The 15,169-nt window shown below is 39.0% G+C and overlaps 1 protein-coding gene across 1 annotated transcript in view; it reads right to left on the bottom strand.

The window, feature by feature from the left end:
- TTBK2 (tau tubulin kinase 2) overlaps nt 1-15,169 on the bottom strand; it is a 92,954-nt gene that overhangs the window by 62,727 nt on the left and 15,058 nt on the right. The window contains exons 2-3 of the mRNA XM_080930814.1: nt 7,980-8,053; nt 5,667-5,802 (exon numbers count right to left, since the gene is read on the bottom strand). Coding sequence (XP_080786940.1) covers nt 5,667-5,735 — 69 coding nt within the window. The 5' untranslated portion in view covers nt 5,736-5,802; nt 7,980-8,053. The remainder of the gene's footprint in view (nt 1-5,666; nt 5,803-7,979; nt 8,054-15,169) is intronic.

A 15,169-nucleotide genomic window follows, 5' to 3' on the forward strand; every position in this document is an offset into this window, starting at 1 on the left:
ATAAGATAAGGAACTGCAGTGTGAGAGAGAACCAGGCTCCAGAACCATACAGTCAACTGTGTAGTTCTTGTGGGGCTCTAGCTGCTACTTGTGGTTTTTTTTTTTTGTATGTTGTTCACAAAACAAAACCTAACATAAACTTCAGAGCTAAGCTGCATAAGAGATGAGGCTAGAAGGATCACCTAAGCCCAGGTATTCAAAAACAAACAAAACAACATAATACTGCTTCAAAGCAAACAAACAAAATATCATAATAAGCACTAAGGGTATGTTTTTATAATTTTGATTGATGGAATCTATATTGGGTCTTTAGTCTATTCCTATTAATGCCATTTGAACGAAAGCAGAATAGTAACTTTGTTTCTTAACAAAGCTCTAAGTTAGCTTCATTTGTTCTGAGATGTAAACAAACTAACTCACAGGTAATTCAGTATGCTGAGGGCACATACATTATAGGTATTGATTACATCATCTCTAATCCCTCTCTTCTTTATTTAATATGAGGTACAGAAGACTTTTCTTATTGAACAAGGAAATGTGACACAGACACTCCCTTGTTAAGAAGTAAGAGTCTGGGGATATAATTCAATGGTAGAGTACTTCTTGTCTAGGACATATATACAAAGCACTGGGCTCAGTCTTCAGCACTGGCAAAAATTAAAAATAAAATTGAAGGCATAAGATCTGCTTTCCCACTTCCTTAAATGTGAATTAAAAACAGACACTATGCCTGTTCTGAAAAGAGACCTAAACTAGCTTGTTAGCTTCTATTTCCTATCTCTAAAAAAGCAAATCAAACACAGAATATGTGTTTATATCTTTGGAAGTCATACACACAACAGAGTCCCTACAAAATGAACTGCCAGATTGGAAAAATGAAAGCACTAGCAAATCCGAGACATCAGAACATTTCTAATCTTGGGGGTTTGTGATTTGTTTGTTTGTTTTAAGAAAGGGTCTCACTATGTAACTCAGGCTAGTCTTTTTGTTTGTTTGTTTTTTGAGATAGGGTCTCTATATATAGCCCTGGCTGTCCTGGAGCTCCCAATGTAGATCAGGGTGACCTCTAACTCACTGAGATCAACCTGCTCTGCTTCCCCAATGCTAGGATTAAAAGTATGGCTGGTTCAGACTGGTCTTGGACTCCAATACTCCTTCCCCAGGCTCCTGAGTACTGATATTACTAGCCAGTGTCACCTCACCAAGCTGTCACTTTACTGAAGAATAATTCAGTTTTTATCACAGTACTTAATATACTGTTCTCATCAAAATGATACACCTGACTTTTATAAACAATTACCAACTGTTAGAATCTTCCTGCATGATAATGAAATATTTTTTTTATATCAGGTCAAGAAAAATTTCCAAGTTTATTATTCCAAGATCTAGCTAATTAGTAACATTTTTTTATTAGAAAAAAAGTGTGGCAATGAATGTAACTCACTGTCAGAATATGTACTTTCCAATACTTTGAGGCCCTGGGTTCAAACCCCAGTACTACAAAAATAGAAATCCTGCTAAGGGGCCAGCAGGATTACTGGGTAAAGCACCTGTCACTAAGTCTGAGGATCTGTTTGATGCTTGGATTCCACATAAAAAGAGAGAGAACTGAGTCCCACAAGATATGCTCTGAACCTGAACCTCCACAGGTGCACTGTTGCACCTAACCCCCTACACATACACACAAATAAGTAAAATGTAATAACAAGATGTTAAAGCTGTGGGTTGATGTTAAGGTGATAACATAACTGGACAGTGGAGAGATAGGTGGAAAAAGGCTAGGAAAACAGAAGAGGAGACAGAGGGGATTCGAGGAGGAACAAAGATGGAGGCAGATGTTTCTGTTTCTCTTGGTGCATCTCTTCATAAATAAGGTTGTAATGAATGTTTTACAAGAATTGTACAAGATCATTTGAATTATAAAAGTTAGCAAATTATACCTATTGGATCAGAGTAGTTTGGTGTATTCTTTGATGTGACTACTTAATTGAGCTCAAAGTGTGTAGTGGCAGAACACATAATGCCCGCCACAGAGTTGAGATGTGTGTGTCTAAGGCTTGGCAACAACAAGCAACAAGCTGAGGCAGTAATATCCACTCAGGACAGATCCCAGAAGTGCCAGATGGCCCCATGGGAGCCAGCAAAGCTTGAAATAAAGTGTTAACCCTTCTTATTTTAATATTTACTACAACAATATTTTAAAGCCACTGACATATTTTCTTTTCCTTAATAAGTCTCTATTCTATTAATAGACTTAAAACATATAAAATGAAACTTTAGTTGACAAAAAAACTGAATAAAAATAAAGATGTAATTATTCAAAACAAAAAATAGGTCCTTTAACTAAGTAGTCAGTGAGAGGATATATTCCAGGTCTAGGACAAGAAAGCCAGTAAAAGGCTGTCAGGGAGAGGCAGGAGTATCTGTTGCCTAGCCAGTGCAAGGCCTTGGGTTCCATCCCTAGCACTAGAGGACTGTTAGGAAGTCAGTGCATATTGTAACTGCAGAATTTGGAAGGCTGAAGCTGAGACACCAGAACTTAGCTGAAAGCCAGTTGGGCTACACGGTGAGATTTTATTTTAAAAAAAGTGAACATTGACATAAAACAAAACAAAATTAAAGGCCTATTAGATTCTGTGATGGTTGGAATGAGAAGGCCCCCGTAGGCTCATATGTTTGAATACCTGATCTGCAGTTGGTGGAACTGTTTGGGAAAGATTAGGAGGTATGGTCTTGCTGAAGGTGTGCCATAGGGGCAGGTTTTGAGGCTTCAAAAGTATGCCATTTTTCTCAATTTTAAGACATGAGCCCCCAGCTCTTGGAATGGTAATGTATATCCTGTGCCACTGTATATTCTAAATATATAATTTACAGGATGTTATAGTTAAGAGAGTGCCTTGAGTCTCAGAAGAGACTCAAGACTTTAACCTTAAAAATGATGTGTAGACTATGAGACATCATGGGGACTTTTGAAGTTGGACTAAATATATTTTTACATAATGATATAGCCACATACCTATGAGGGGCCAGGGAGTGGAATGCAATGGTCTGAATGAGAATGTCCCCTATAGGCTCACCTATTTGAATATCTGGTACCTAGTTGGTAGAAGTACTTGAAAAGAATTAGGAGTTATAGCCTTATTGAAGGAGGTATGTCATTGGGAGTGGGCTTTCAGGTTTCAAAAGACTCATTCCCTTCCCAGTGTGCTTCTCTCTGCCTCCTGCTTGCAATTACATCAAGATGTGTGCTCTAAGCTGTTCCAACTACCATGCCTTTGGTCTACCATCATACTCTCTAATCCTCTGAAACTGTAAGTCCAGTTAAATGCTTTCTCTTCTAAGTTGTCATAGTCACAGTGTTTTATTATCATAGGAGCAGAAAAGTAATTAATACAGAGGCTTCTTAGTGGGCGGGTTTCCCCTTACTCTGATGAAAATAACCTCAAAGTCTGTAAGGACAACAACTACAAAGAACAAAACACATCAATGCCGTGTTTGTGTGTGTTCACACATGCATGCACATGGGTAAATGGTGTATGTGTGTGTGTGTGTGTGTGTGTGTGTGTGTGTGTGTGTGTGTGTTACACATGCATGCCAAGGCATAGAAGTGGTAGTCAGAAGTCAACTAATGGGAGTCATTTTCTCCTTCCACCAAGTGTGATCCTAAAATCAAACTCAAGTACTCAGGTTTAGAGGAAAGTACCTTTATTAGTTGATTCATTTCATTCTATTTACTTTTATATTTTATGTGTATGAGTGTTTTGTCTGCATGAGTGTATGTGTATCAGTTGAGCATCTGATGCCCTCAAAGGTCAGAAGATAGCAGATAGTATCAGATTCACTGGATCTGGAGTTACAGATAGTTGTAAGCCACCATGTCAGTGCTGGAAACTGAACCTGGGTCCTCTGTAAGAGCAGTAAGTGCTGTTATCCACTAAGCCATCTCTCCAGCACCCATTCCCTTGTAACCTAGTTTACTCTATAGTCCAGGCTGACCTAGGACATACCAATAGTCCAGGCTAGCCTCACACTCATGAATGATCTTCTTGCTTCGGCCTCCTCAGTACTGGGACTAGGGGCATAAAATTATAGGCAAGTATTCTTGGATACGTTCACATTTTTTTCTTCTTTTTCTACTCTCTCTATGTCTCTTCTCTCTTCCCTTCCCTTCCCTCCCTCTACCTTTTCTCCACTCCAAGGGTGCCTAGCCAAGGGTAGCCTCTAATGCTCTAAACAGCAGAATTGATCACCTTGAATTTGACCAGGCAATGACATCCAACTATACCACACAATTATGTGGTGCTGGGATCTAATCCAAAGCCTCATTGCTAGGTAAGCATTCAACCAACCAAAATGCATTTCAGCCTTCTCAATTCAGTGAACATACTAAACAAAAACAAATCCTAGTGGTCATTTGGATATTAAACAACTAAGGAAAAATTAATCATTATTTTGCTTTCTTAAATAAACTGCATCTCCAAGTAATCAAATAGTGAATGATAGTAAGTCTTTATATACTTGTTAATAAACAAAAGAATTTTAGAATACCAATGATTTGCTAACTCCAATGAAGTAATAAACCTAGATAATTATCATCAATAGATACACCACAAAAATACATAATAACATATCCTAGATCTATTAGTAAAAGTTTACAAAACATTCATTAAAAAACATTTCTAGGAGTGTGTCTCATTGGTAGAGTTGTCTAAATTATGCAAAGTCTTGGTTCTAATTGCTTGTATTATAAAACAAAAGCAATTACTCTGCAGATGTAAAATAAGTCCTTTTCTTTTTTAAAAAGCTCAGACCCTTTAAAAAATATTAATTAATTTTATGTATGTGAGTACAAATGTAAGTACACTGTCGTTGTCTTCAGATACACCAGAAGAGGGCATCAGATCCCATCACAGATGGTTGTGAGCCACCATGCGGTTACTGAGAATTGAAGTCAGGACCTCTGTAAAAACAGTTAAATGTTCTCAATCACTGAGCCATCTCTCCAGCCCAGTCCTTTTCTTTTAAAGATACATATTGATGTAAGAACAATTCAAAGTATTCTAGGAGGAGAAACAAGATTAAACATCCTAACCAGAAACTGTGTTGCCTGAGTCTAACTATGTACATGTTGAGAAAAAACAAAAAGGGGTGGGGGTTGGGGTGAGGGTGCTAGAAAGATGGCTCAGTGGTTAAGAGCACCAACTGCTCTTCCAGAGGTCCTGAGTTCAACTCCCAGCAACCACATGGTGGCTCACAACCATCTGTAATGGGATCTGATGCCCACTTCTGGTGTGTCTCAAACAGCTTCAGTGTACTCATATCCATAAAATAAATAAATAAACCTTTAAAAAGAAAAAAGAAAAGGCAGTTCACTGTACTTTTAAACCCTAATTTGTTTTCTTCCTTAAATATACTTTTATTTATAATATTAGCTACAGTTAAGTCAGGAAAATTTGGAACTTATGAAACAAGTCTAAGAATTAGAGCATGAACACAGCAATCACAGGAATAAAAGTCAAAATACCTGCTTTAGGCATATAAGCAACGTAGGTTTTACTCCTTTAAAATGTTACTTTTTACTATACTACCAAAACATTACCCCACATGCTTATTAACCTTCCACCCTTCCCCCACCACTCTTTTTCCTTTCTTCAGTCTATACTTACCACTTTCCATCGTTCTTTGACCAGGATTCCAACACTGAGAATATCTGGCTGCTCTCCTCCTCCACTCATTGCAAAACACTGATGAGGTAAAACAGCTACACAAGCATCTGGCTCCCAAGGGTGGTTTCCATTTAACCTAAAACAAAAGAAACAGAAGCAACAGAGCTAATTAACACAGATAATATTCTAGCCTTAAGGAGCCTACTGTTTCTATACATTAGTATGTTGCTTCCTCAGAAGGATAGGGGAACAACTACATTATAAAAACTGTGTAATTCGCATGGTCTTTCCAGTACAGATGCTCAGCCATCACAATGGCATAGTGCATATATTTACAATAATGGAACAGCAGAGTAAGCATGAGGGTCAAATGGCAGTTGACCCAGAAGGACCATTATCCTGAGTACACATATTACCAGAGAAAAAGGCATGGTAGCCAATTTATAACACTTTACAGTTTTGAACCTAGGGCCTTTAGTATGTTAGGCAAGGGCTCACCACTAAGCTATATCCTTAGCCTTTTTATTTTTTAAAGACAGGCTCAAATTGTTAAGGCTCCTACTGAACTCACTCTGTAACCTAAGATGACTTTGAATTTGTAGTTGTTCTGCTCAGCCTCCCAATTGACTGTCTGTATCACAGTTTCTGTTACCAGACCTGGAAACAGCTCACAGTTTAATAGGTTTAGCATATAATTTAATATCATTGGAGCTAATAACATTAATGTTTTGTTAAATACAGTTATTCATTTTTCATGTGTGCATGCGCACATGCATATACTGGTACATGCAAATATAGAAGTCAGATGACAGCTTACAAGAGTCAGTTCTGTTCTTTTATCATAGAGGTTCTAGTAACTAAACAAGTTGTCAGGAAAAATCTCTCCTATAGCTTACAAAATGCACTTCAAGTGCATAGGAATTAATTATGTAGGCAGAAAAAGGTTGTAACAAACCACTAAAACAATCATTAAAAAAAAAACAGCAAAAGAACAGTATATCTATGGAAAACAAAGATCAAAAATAAAATAAAATACAGCCTAATAGACATGGAAACTCTAACTTACCCCACAAATCAAGAAAAACATCCAAGTGACTTTTTAACATGTTGCATATGTGGGGCCAGAAAAACCACCCTGCATGTCATCCTTGATGTACTGCCTAGTTTTATGTCAACCTGATATAGAGTTAGAGTCATCAAAGAGGAGAAAGCCTCAACTAAGAAAATGCTTCTGTAAGATATGGCTGTAGGCAAGCCTGTTAGGGATTTTCTTAATTTATTGACTGGGGAGGACCCAGCCCACTGTGGGTAGAGCCATCCCTGAGAGAACAGTCCTGGGTTCTATAAGAAAGCTGGCTGAACTAGGCATGGGAAGCAAGTTGGTAAGCAGTATACTCCTCCCTGTCCTCTGCATCAGCTCCTGCCTCTAGGTTCCTGTCCTGACTTTCTTTGATGATGAACTGTGATGAGCAAACAGTAAGCTGAGTGAACCCTTCCCTCCCCATGTTGGTCATGGTGTTTTACCACAGCAATAGCAACCCTAAGACACTCAGAGTCCAGTGGCCTAGAGCTCACTTGTTAGGCCAGACTGGGTGGCCAGCAAGCCCAGACATCCTTGACTCTTCCTCCCCAGTAATTGCTTTTATTTAAAAGAGAGAAGAAAAAAGGAAAAAAAGAAAGCTAAGCCAAAAAAGCAATAAAATGATTCATCATAACATTAAGGAAAATTTTTAGTAAAGGGCCAGAAAGCAGATATTTTAGCCTTCACTGCCCCTATAGTCTGCTACTCAAATCTACCAAGCCAGAAAAGGGCCACATCTCAAATTCAAGGAGAGCCTAGGCTACGTGTGTGTATGTGTGTGTGTGTGGGGGGGGGGGGTGTTTCATTTCCAAGCAGGTAAATGGCAGTTAACAATGATCATAATTCCAGCTCCAGGGGATCTGATGCTCTCTTTCGGCCTCAAATAAAGGAATGTAAAAGGAACTTGAGGCTATGGGTAATAAAGACCATATAGATTCTCCAAAATACATCAAGTCTATGACAATGAACCAACTTGACCTTTGAGCCAGCAAGACAGCTCTGTAGCAGCCAAGCCTGATCACTTGAGTTTGATTCCTGGAGACCCACAGGATGGGAGGAGAAAATTGACTCCTGCAATTTGTCCTCTGACCTCTACACAAGGGCAGCGGCATGCAGACAACACACTTGTATGCAGGAATGCATATTACCCGCCCCCCAAATAGATGGAACTTTTAAAAATTTAACATCAGTTTCTAGCAATCCCTCTTATTCTTAATGTAAACGATACCAACCTATTTCCTACTTCTCTTCTTAGCCAAGAGTGAGTCTCTTTCAATAGGCACTTGATTTTACCGGTTTTACAATTCTGAGGGGGAAAAAATATAGTTTGAGGTAAAGTTAATTAACAAACACACTTAACATTGAACTGTTTGGTTTTTTTTTTTTCCCAAAATGCTTAAGAAGGCAAATACTATGTATATTTTACCACAACAAAAAATAAAGTTTAGTAGGAAGTGGTGATACTCTTAATCCCTGAACTTGGAAGGCAGAGATAATGGATCAGATCAAGGTCATCCATGCCTACAAAGTAAGTTTGAGGCCAAAACACACACACACACACACACACACACACACACACACACACACACACACACACGACTTTTTGTTGTTGTTGTTGAAGCAGGGTTTTTTCTGTGTAGCCTTGGCTGTCCTGGAACTCACTCTGTACAGCAGATGGCAGACTGACCTTCACTTGGAGATCTGCCTGCTTCTGCTGTGATCAAAGGTTATCACCATCACCACCACTGCCACCCAGCAATAAAGTTACTTTTAAAATATCTCCCAATTATTCCAATCTCCTGCTATTGATATTTCTCTCCCTTAATGTTGAGCTGGATCTAGTTTCTTGCCTCTAATTAAAAGAACACAGCAAAAGATATTTCCTCTCTGTCTCTGTTTGCTTGCTTCCATGAAGCATCCACCCTATTACTCCATGGAAAGGACCACCTGGCAGGAAAAAAAAAAAAAAAAAAAAAAAAAGCAGCTTCTAGACTATTACACAATTCTGAGAATAACAGGTATCAATATCTAGCAAGGAACTGTCCCATGAGTTGAACAACTCACATCACCATCAAAGCAAACTTAAATCCTTCCCCTTCTTTTACCCTGTGATGGCTGTAGCCTACCCTTACTACCCAGCCCTGATGAAGTTCCCACCACTTGGGTTATACCTAAAATGCTGATGAACAGACACTGGGAGATAAATGTTTTAAAATCCCAGGTCCCAAAATGGGCACAGTGAAAGACACACTAAAGCCAATGGGAGGATCTTAAAGGCAACATAGAGTACAAAGTCAGACTCATCTCCAGCAATAGGTAACAATTTGTCAGACTTCAAGTGTCTGAGGCAAAAGCTTCCAAAGTGCACAATTAGAGGTTCCTTTTCAATTCTACATTACAGATAACAGAAAAACGATGTAACAAGATGTAAAAACAATCAAATTAAAACAGCATATGCTGTGATGGTTTGCATATGCTCCAACCAAGGGAGTGGAACTATTAGAAGGTGTGGCCTTAATGAAGGAAGTGTGTCACTGTGGGAGTGGGCTTGGAGACCCTACTCCTAGCTGCCTAAGGATGCTCAGTCTGTTTCTGGCTTTCTTCGGATGAAGATGTAGAACTCTCAGCTCCTCCTGCACCATGCCTGCCTGGATGCTGCCATGCTCCTGCCTTGACGATAATGGACTGAACCTCTGAACCTGTAAGTCAGCCCAATTAAATGTTGTCCTTTATAAAACTTGCATTGGCCATGGTTGTCTGTTCACAGCAATAAAACTCTAACTGAGACATATGCTGTACTCATTTTATTAAGATTAATACCATAAAAACAAGTCAGAGCAATAATATTGTTTTCTTCAAGAGAATTAATGAATAATTTCCTTCCTGGCAATATCTTTTTGTTTTGTTTTATTTTTTGAGACAGTTTCTCTTTACATAGCCCTGGCTGTCCTGGAACTCACAGAGATCCATCTGCTTCCTGAGTGCTGGGATTAAAAGTGTGTGCCACCACCTCCAGCTCTGGCAATAGTCTTAATGATCTAAAATATCTTATGGTAATAAATGCTGACAGTGATACTAAATCTGGATGTGTTAACAAAACAGACCCAAAGAGAATCAAATATGGACAGAACATGCTAAATGAAGATCAACTTGTAAATGTGAAAGAACAAGTGGTTTAAAAAATCATTTGAAACATTTGCCAAATAGCAAATGACTGAGGGGAAAAATAGCAAATTAGTAAGTGCCTTAGTTAGGGTTTCTAGACATCCAGGAGTGATGGATGGTAGAGTATATGAGAGTTCTACATCTTGATCCACAGGGAGGAGGAGTGTGTGTCATACTGGCCAGACTTGGACCTCAAAGCCCTCTTCAACAGTGACACACTTCCTTCAACAAGGCCACACCTACTAATGGTGTAATCATTCCTTATGTGCCAAGTACTCACTCAAACACATGAATATCTTGGAGCCAAACCTAGTCCACCACAGTAAGTAAACCCTGACAGCACCAGTCACAAAACAAGAAAATGGGCGAAGACAAAAAGTTTTATTTGAGAAATTAGCATAACACTGCAGTGAATCTACTATCCTCTTAACTCTAGAGATGCTCCAGGACACAGAGGTTGAGGTCACACTACTTAGATTGTTGGTATTACTTCTCTGTGACAAATTTTCTTATCTATTAAAAACAGGAATAGGTTTTTTTTCCATTAATGCTAAGATCATGTACCCTCACAGTATATACTACAAATTTGCCTTTAAAAAGACTAACAATGGTATCTAAGGATTTAAAATGCTAATAATGAGTTTCATTATAATATTTTCATACATATTTAATTTCTTTTTCTCATAGTCACCTCCCTCCAAAGTCTCCTCTCAGTGAAGTACCTTATTATAGCTTAGGCTGGCCTTGAACTCATAGTGATCCTTTCTCCTGAGCCTCGTAAGTGTTAGGATTATAGGTGTGCACCACCATGCCCAACTTCAAAGAAGCAACAGGAAAACATGTGGGCTCTTGTACACTGTTAGGGGTACACCTGAGATAGCTCTGTTGTAGATGACTGAGGATGTGCTTCTCTGGGACATCTTAACTCCTTTCTTAGGTATGTATCCCAGAAAAACTCTTGGTCACTAGGATGGATATGGAAGAATTTATAATCATGCTATCCACGACAATCTAACAGGTAAGTTCTAGCATATTCATATGGTAAACAGTCTAGTTTCCTACTGGTGCCCCAATGAAACTTCAAAAATGACCCAAGTCATTTTGGATGTCACAAGTCCAGAAAGCAAGGCTGTGTTCCCTCTTGAGGCAATATGGGAACATTCTCCTTTCCAGCTTCTAGAAGGTACCTGAACTCCTTGGCTCACAATTTCATTCCATTTTCAAATGGGTATTGTAGCACCTTGGTAACTCAACCTCTCATATTCTCATTCTCTGCCCCCCCCACCCCCGCTTTTCTCTTCTTTTCTCTTTCTCTTGTTCTCTTTAAAAATTGTGTACTTGCTTTTCTTTATGAGGACCCTGTAATTATACTGGACTCACCTTGACAGTCAAACCAATCCTCCTTGTCAAGGGCTTTAAAGGTTTAAATTTAATCACATCTGCAAAAATCCCTTCTGTCACCTAAGGTATCTTATTTATAGGATTCATGGATTAAAATGAGAATACCTTGGGTGAATTATTTTATTTGTCACAAAGACTAAGCTAAAATATAAATGAAAAATACCCCACTAGTAAACAGATCATGTTGAGTAAGTCTCTAATGCTTGAAAACAAGGCAAGAAAATCCAAATGAGTCTTTCAATATAAAGTTCAAGAAGAAACAAACCTAACATATGTTAAAGAAGATGCAGATAGAGGTAGGAGTTTTAAAAAGAAAAGCATAGACATAATTATCACAAAAACTGGACCCTCTGGAGTAAAGATGGACGAGACCAGGAACAGGCTTCTGAGATGCTTACATGTTTTAAACACTAAGACTTGCAACTATCTTTAAACTACATATATTTATATATGTGCTTTTGATGTTCTATAATTAGTATCCCATAAAAAGAACATTAATAAATAATAGTTATATAGATCAGAGGCAAGGAAAGACAGACATAGAACGATGGGTTAGGGCATCACCTATGCAAAAGAGAAAGTCAGAAAACCTGAGAGTTGAATACATACAGAAATCTAGGTTTAGATTAGACAGTCTCAGAATCTCTGACACAATTTACAATATCATTTATATGTTTTAATACTTGTTTATTTTATTTTGTGTATATGTATTTAGCATGCATTTATTATGTCTGCATTCCATATGTATGCAGTGCCCCTGGAGGCCAGAGATAACATCAGATCCCCTGGAACTAGATTTACAAATGATTGTGAGCTATAATGTGGGTACTTGGAATTGAACTCAGGTCCTCTAGAGAACAACCACTGTTCCTAACTACTGAGCCACTGCTGCAACCCCCAAAGAGAAAACATTGTCTAATATATTAAATTTCTTGAGGGCAAAACTTTTTAATTCATTCAGTTCTATTCATGTTTGAATTATTTTTTTTTTTAATCAAGGTATTTTTATTTGCAGATGGTATGGTAGTATGTAGTGTTTTCTTCAAAAACTCAGTTATATTATCTGAATAAGTTTTCATTTTTATTATTATTATTAACTTACAATCCAGTCATTACCTCCCTCCCATAGCTCTTCATCCCATTCCTCCTCTACTCTGTCTCCCAGATGATTTCCCCCCCCACCATCAGGCCTCCCTGCTCCCTGAGGCCTCAAGTCTCTCAAGGATTAGGTGCATCTTCTCCCACTGAGACCAGACCAGGCCGTCCTCTGCTATATATATCAGGTGCCTCAGACCAGTTCAATTATGCTGCCTGGTTGGTAGCTCAATCTCTGGGAGCTCCTAGGGGTCTGGGTTAGAACTGCTGGTTTTCCTATGGGGTCACCCTCTTCATCTTCTTCCATCTTTCCCCTAATTCAACCATAGGGGTCCCTAACTTCTTCATTTCAATGGCTGTGTGTAAGTATCTACATCTGTCTCAGTCGGCTGCTAGTTGGGCCTCTCAGAAGACAGCCATGATAGGCTCCCATCTGTAAGCACATCATCGTAGCACCAGTCAGGCCTTGGAGCTGTTCCATAAGATGGATTCCAAGTTGGCTGGTCACTGGACCTCCTTACCCTCAGTCTCTTCTCCATTTTTGTCCCTGCAGTTCTTTTAGACAGGAACAATTCTGGGTCAGAATTAATAACCCTGTCCCCCCCTCCCCCCGCTTAAGGCCCTGTCTGTCTATCAGAGGTGGACCATTCAAGTTCCCTCTTCCCAATGTTGAGCATTTCATCTAAGGTTACTTGAATTGAGTCCTGAGAGTCTCTCACCTCCAAGGTCTCTGGTACTTTCTAGAGGGTTTCCCCACCTCCCATCATTCCATCCCAATACATGATCATGGTCCCCTCTTTTCCTTCCTCTCCCCATTCCCACCCAGGTCCCTCCCTCTTTCTACCTCTCGTGATTATTTTCTTCCCCCTTCTAAACGTGATTGAAGCATCCTCACTTGAGATCTGCTTGTTAATCTTCTTGAGTTCTGTGGAGTATATCCTGGGTATTCTGTATTTTTTGGCTAATTTCCACTTATTACTGAGTACATACCATGCATGTCCTTTTGGATTTAGGTTACCTCACTCAGGATGATATTTTCTAGTTCCATCCATTTGCCTGCAAAAGTCATGATGTCCTCATTCTTAATAGCTGAATAGTATTCCATTGTGTAAATGAACCACATTTTCTTTCTATCACAAATAAGGCCACTATAAACATAGTGGAACATGTGCATCTTTTGGATATAAACCTAAGAGTATTATATAGTTGAGACTTCAGGTAGATATTATTTCCAATTTTCTGAGGAACCACATTATTGATTTCCAGAGTGGTTGTTCCAGTTTGCAATTCCACCACAATGGAGGAGTGTTCCTCTTTCTCTATATCATCACCAACATGTGCTTGAGTTTTTGACCTTAGCCATTCTGATTGGTTTAAGGTGGAATCTCGGGGTTGTTTTGTTTTGCATTTTCCTGATAACTAAGGACTCTGAACATTTCTTTAAGTGCTTCTTGGCTTCCTCTGTTGTAAATTCTCTGTTTAGCTCTGTACCTACTTTTAAAATTGAGTTGTTTGGTTTTTGAAAGGTTAGCCTCTTAAGTTCTTTATATATTTTGGATATTAGTCATTATCAGATGTGGGGTTAGTGAGGATTTTTTTCCCCCAATCTGTAGGTTGCTGATTTGTCCTACGATTGTGTCTTTTGCCTTACAGAAGCTTTTCAGCTTCATGAGGTCCCATTTATCAATTGTTGATCTTAGAGCCTGAGCCACTGAAGTTCTGTTCAGAAAATTTCCCCCTGTGCTAGTGAGTTTGAGGCTCTTTCCCCTTTTTCTTCTATTTAATTCAGTGTATCTGGTTTTATGTTGAGGTCCTTGATCTACTTGGACTTGAGCTTTGTGCAAGGTGACAGATATGGGTCTATTCTTATTTTTCTACATACAGACTGTCTTAGTCAGGGTTTCTATTACTGCACAAAATATCATGACCAAGAAGCAAGTTAGGGAGTAAAGGGTTTGGTTTATTCAGCTTACACGTCCATATCGCTGTTCATCACCAGAGGAAGTCAGGACTGGAACTCAAGCAGGTCAGGAAGCAGGAGCTGATGCAGAGGCCATGGAGGGATGTCACTTACTGGCTTGCTTCTCCTGGCTTGCTCAGCCTGCTTTCTTATAGAACCTAGGTCTACCAGCCCAGGGATGGCACGACCCACAATGGGCTGGGCCCTTTCCCCCTGATCACTAGTTAAGAAAATGCCTTACAGCTGAATCTCATGGAGGCATTTCCTCAAGGGAGGCCCCTTTCTCTGTGATAACTCCAGCTGGTATCAAGTTGACACAAAACCAGCCAGTACACAGACTGCTAGTTAGACCAACACCATTTATTGAAGATTCTTTCTTTTTTTCATTGTATGTTTTGGGCTTCTTGGTCAAAAATCAAGTGTCCATAAGTGTGTGAGTTTATTTCTGGGTCTTCAATTTTTTTCCATTGATGTACCTGTCTGTCTTTGTACCAATATCATGAGGTTTTTAATCACTACTGCTCTATAGTACTGCTTGAGGTTAGGAATGGTGATTCTGTTATTGTTAATAATTGTCTTTGCAATCCTGGGTTTTTTGCTTTTCCATATGAAATTAAGAATTGCTCTTTCCATGTCTGTAAAGAATCATGTTGAAATTTTGATGGGGATTCTGATGAATCTGTAGATTGCTTTTGGTAGGATGGCTGTTTTTACTATGTTAATACTACCAGTCCATGAGCATGGGAGATCTTTCCATCTTCTGAGGTCTTCTTCAATTTCTTTCTTGAGAAACTTGAAGTT

This window comes from Micromys minutus (assembly GCF_963924665.1).
Source record: "Micromys minutus genome assembly, chromosome: 17".
NCBI classification, from domain to species: domain Eukaryota; kingdom Metazoa; phylum Chordata; class Mammalia; order Rodentia; family Muridae; genus Micromys; species Micromys minutus.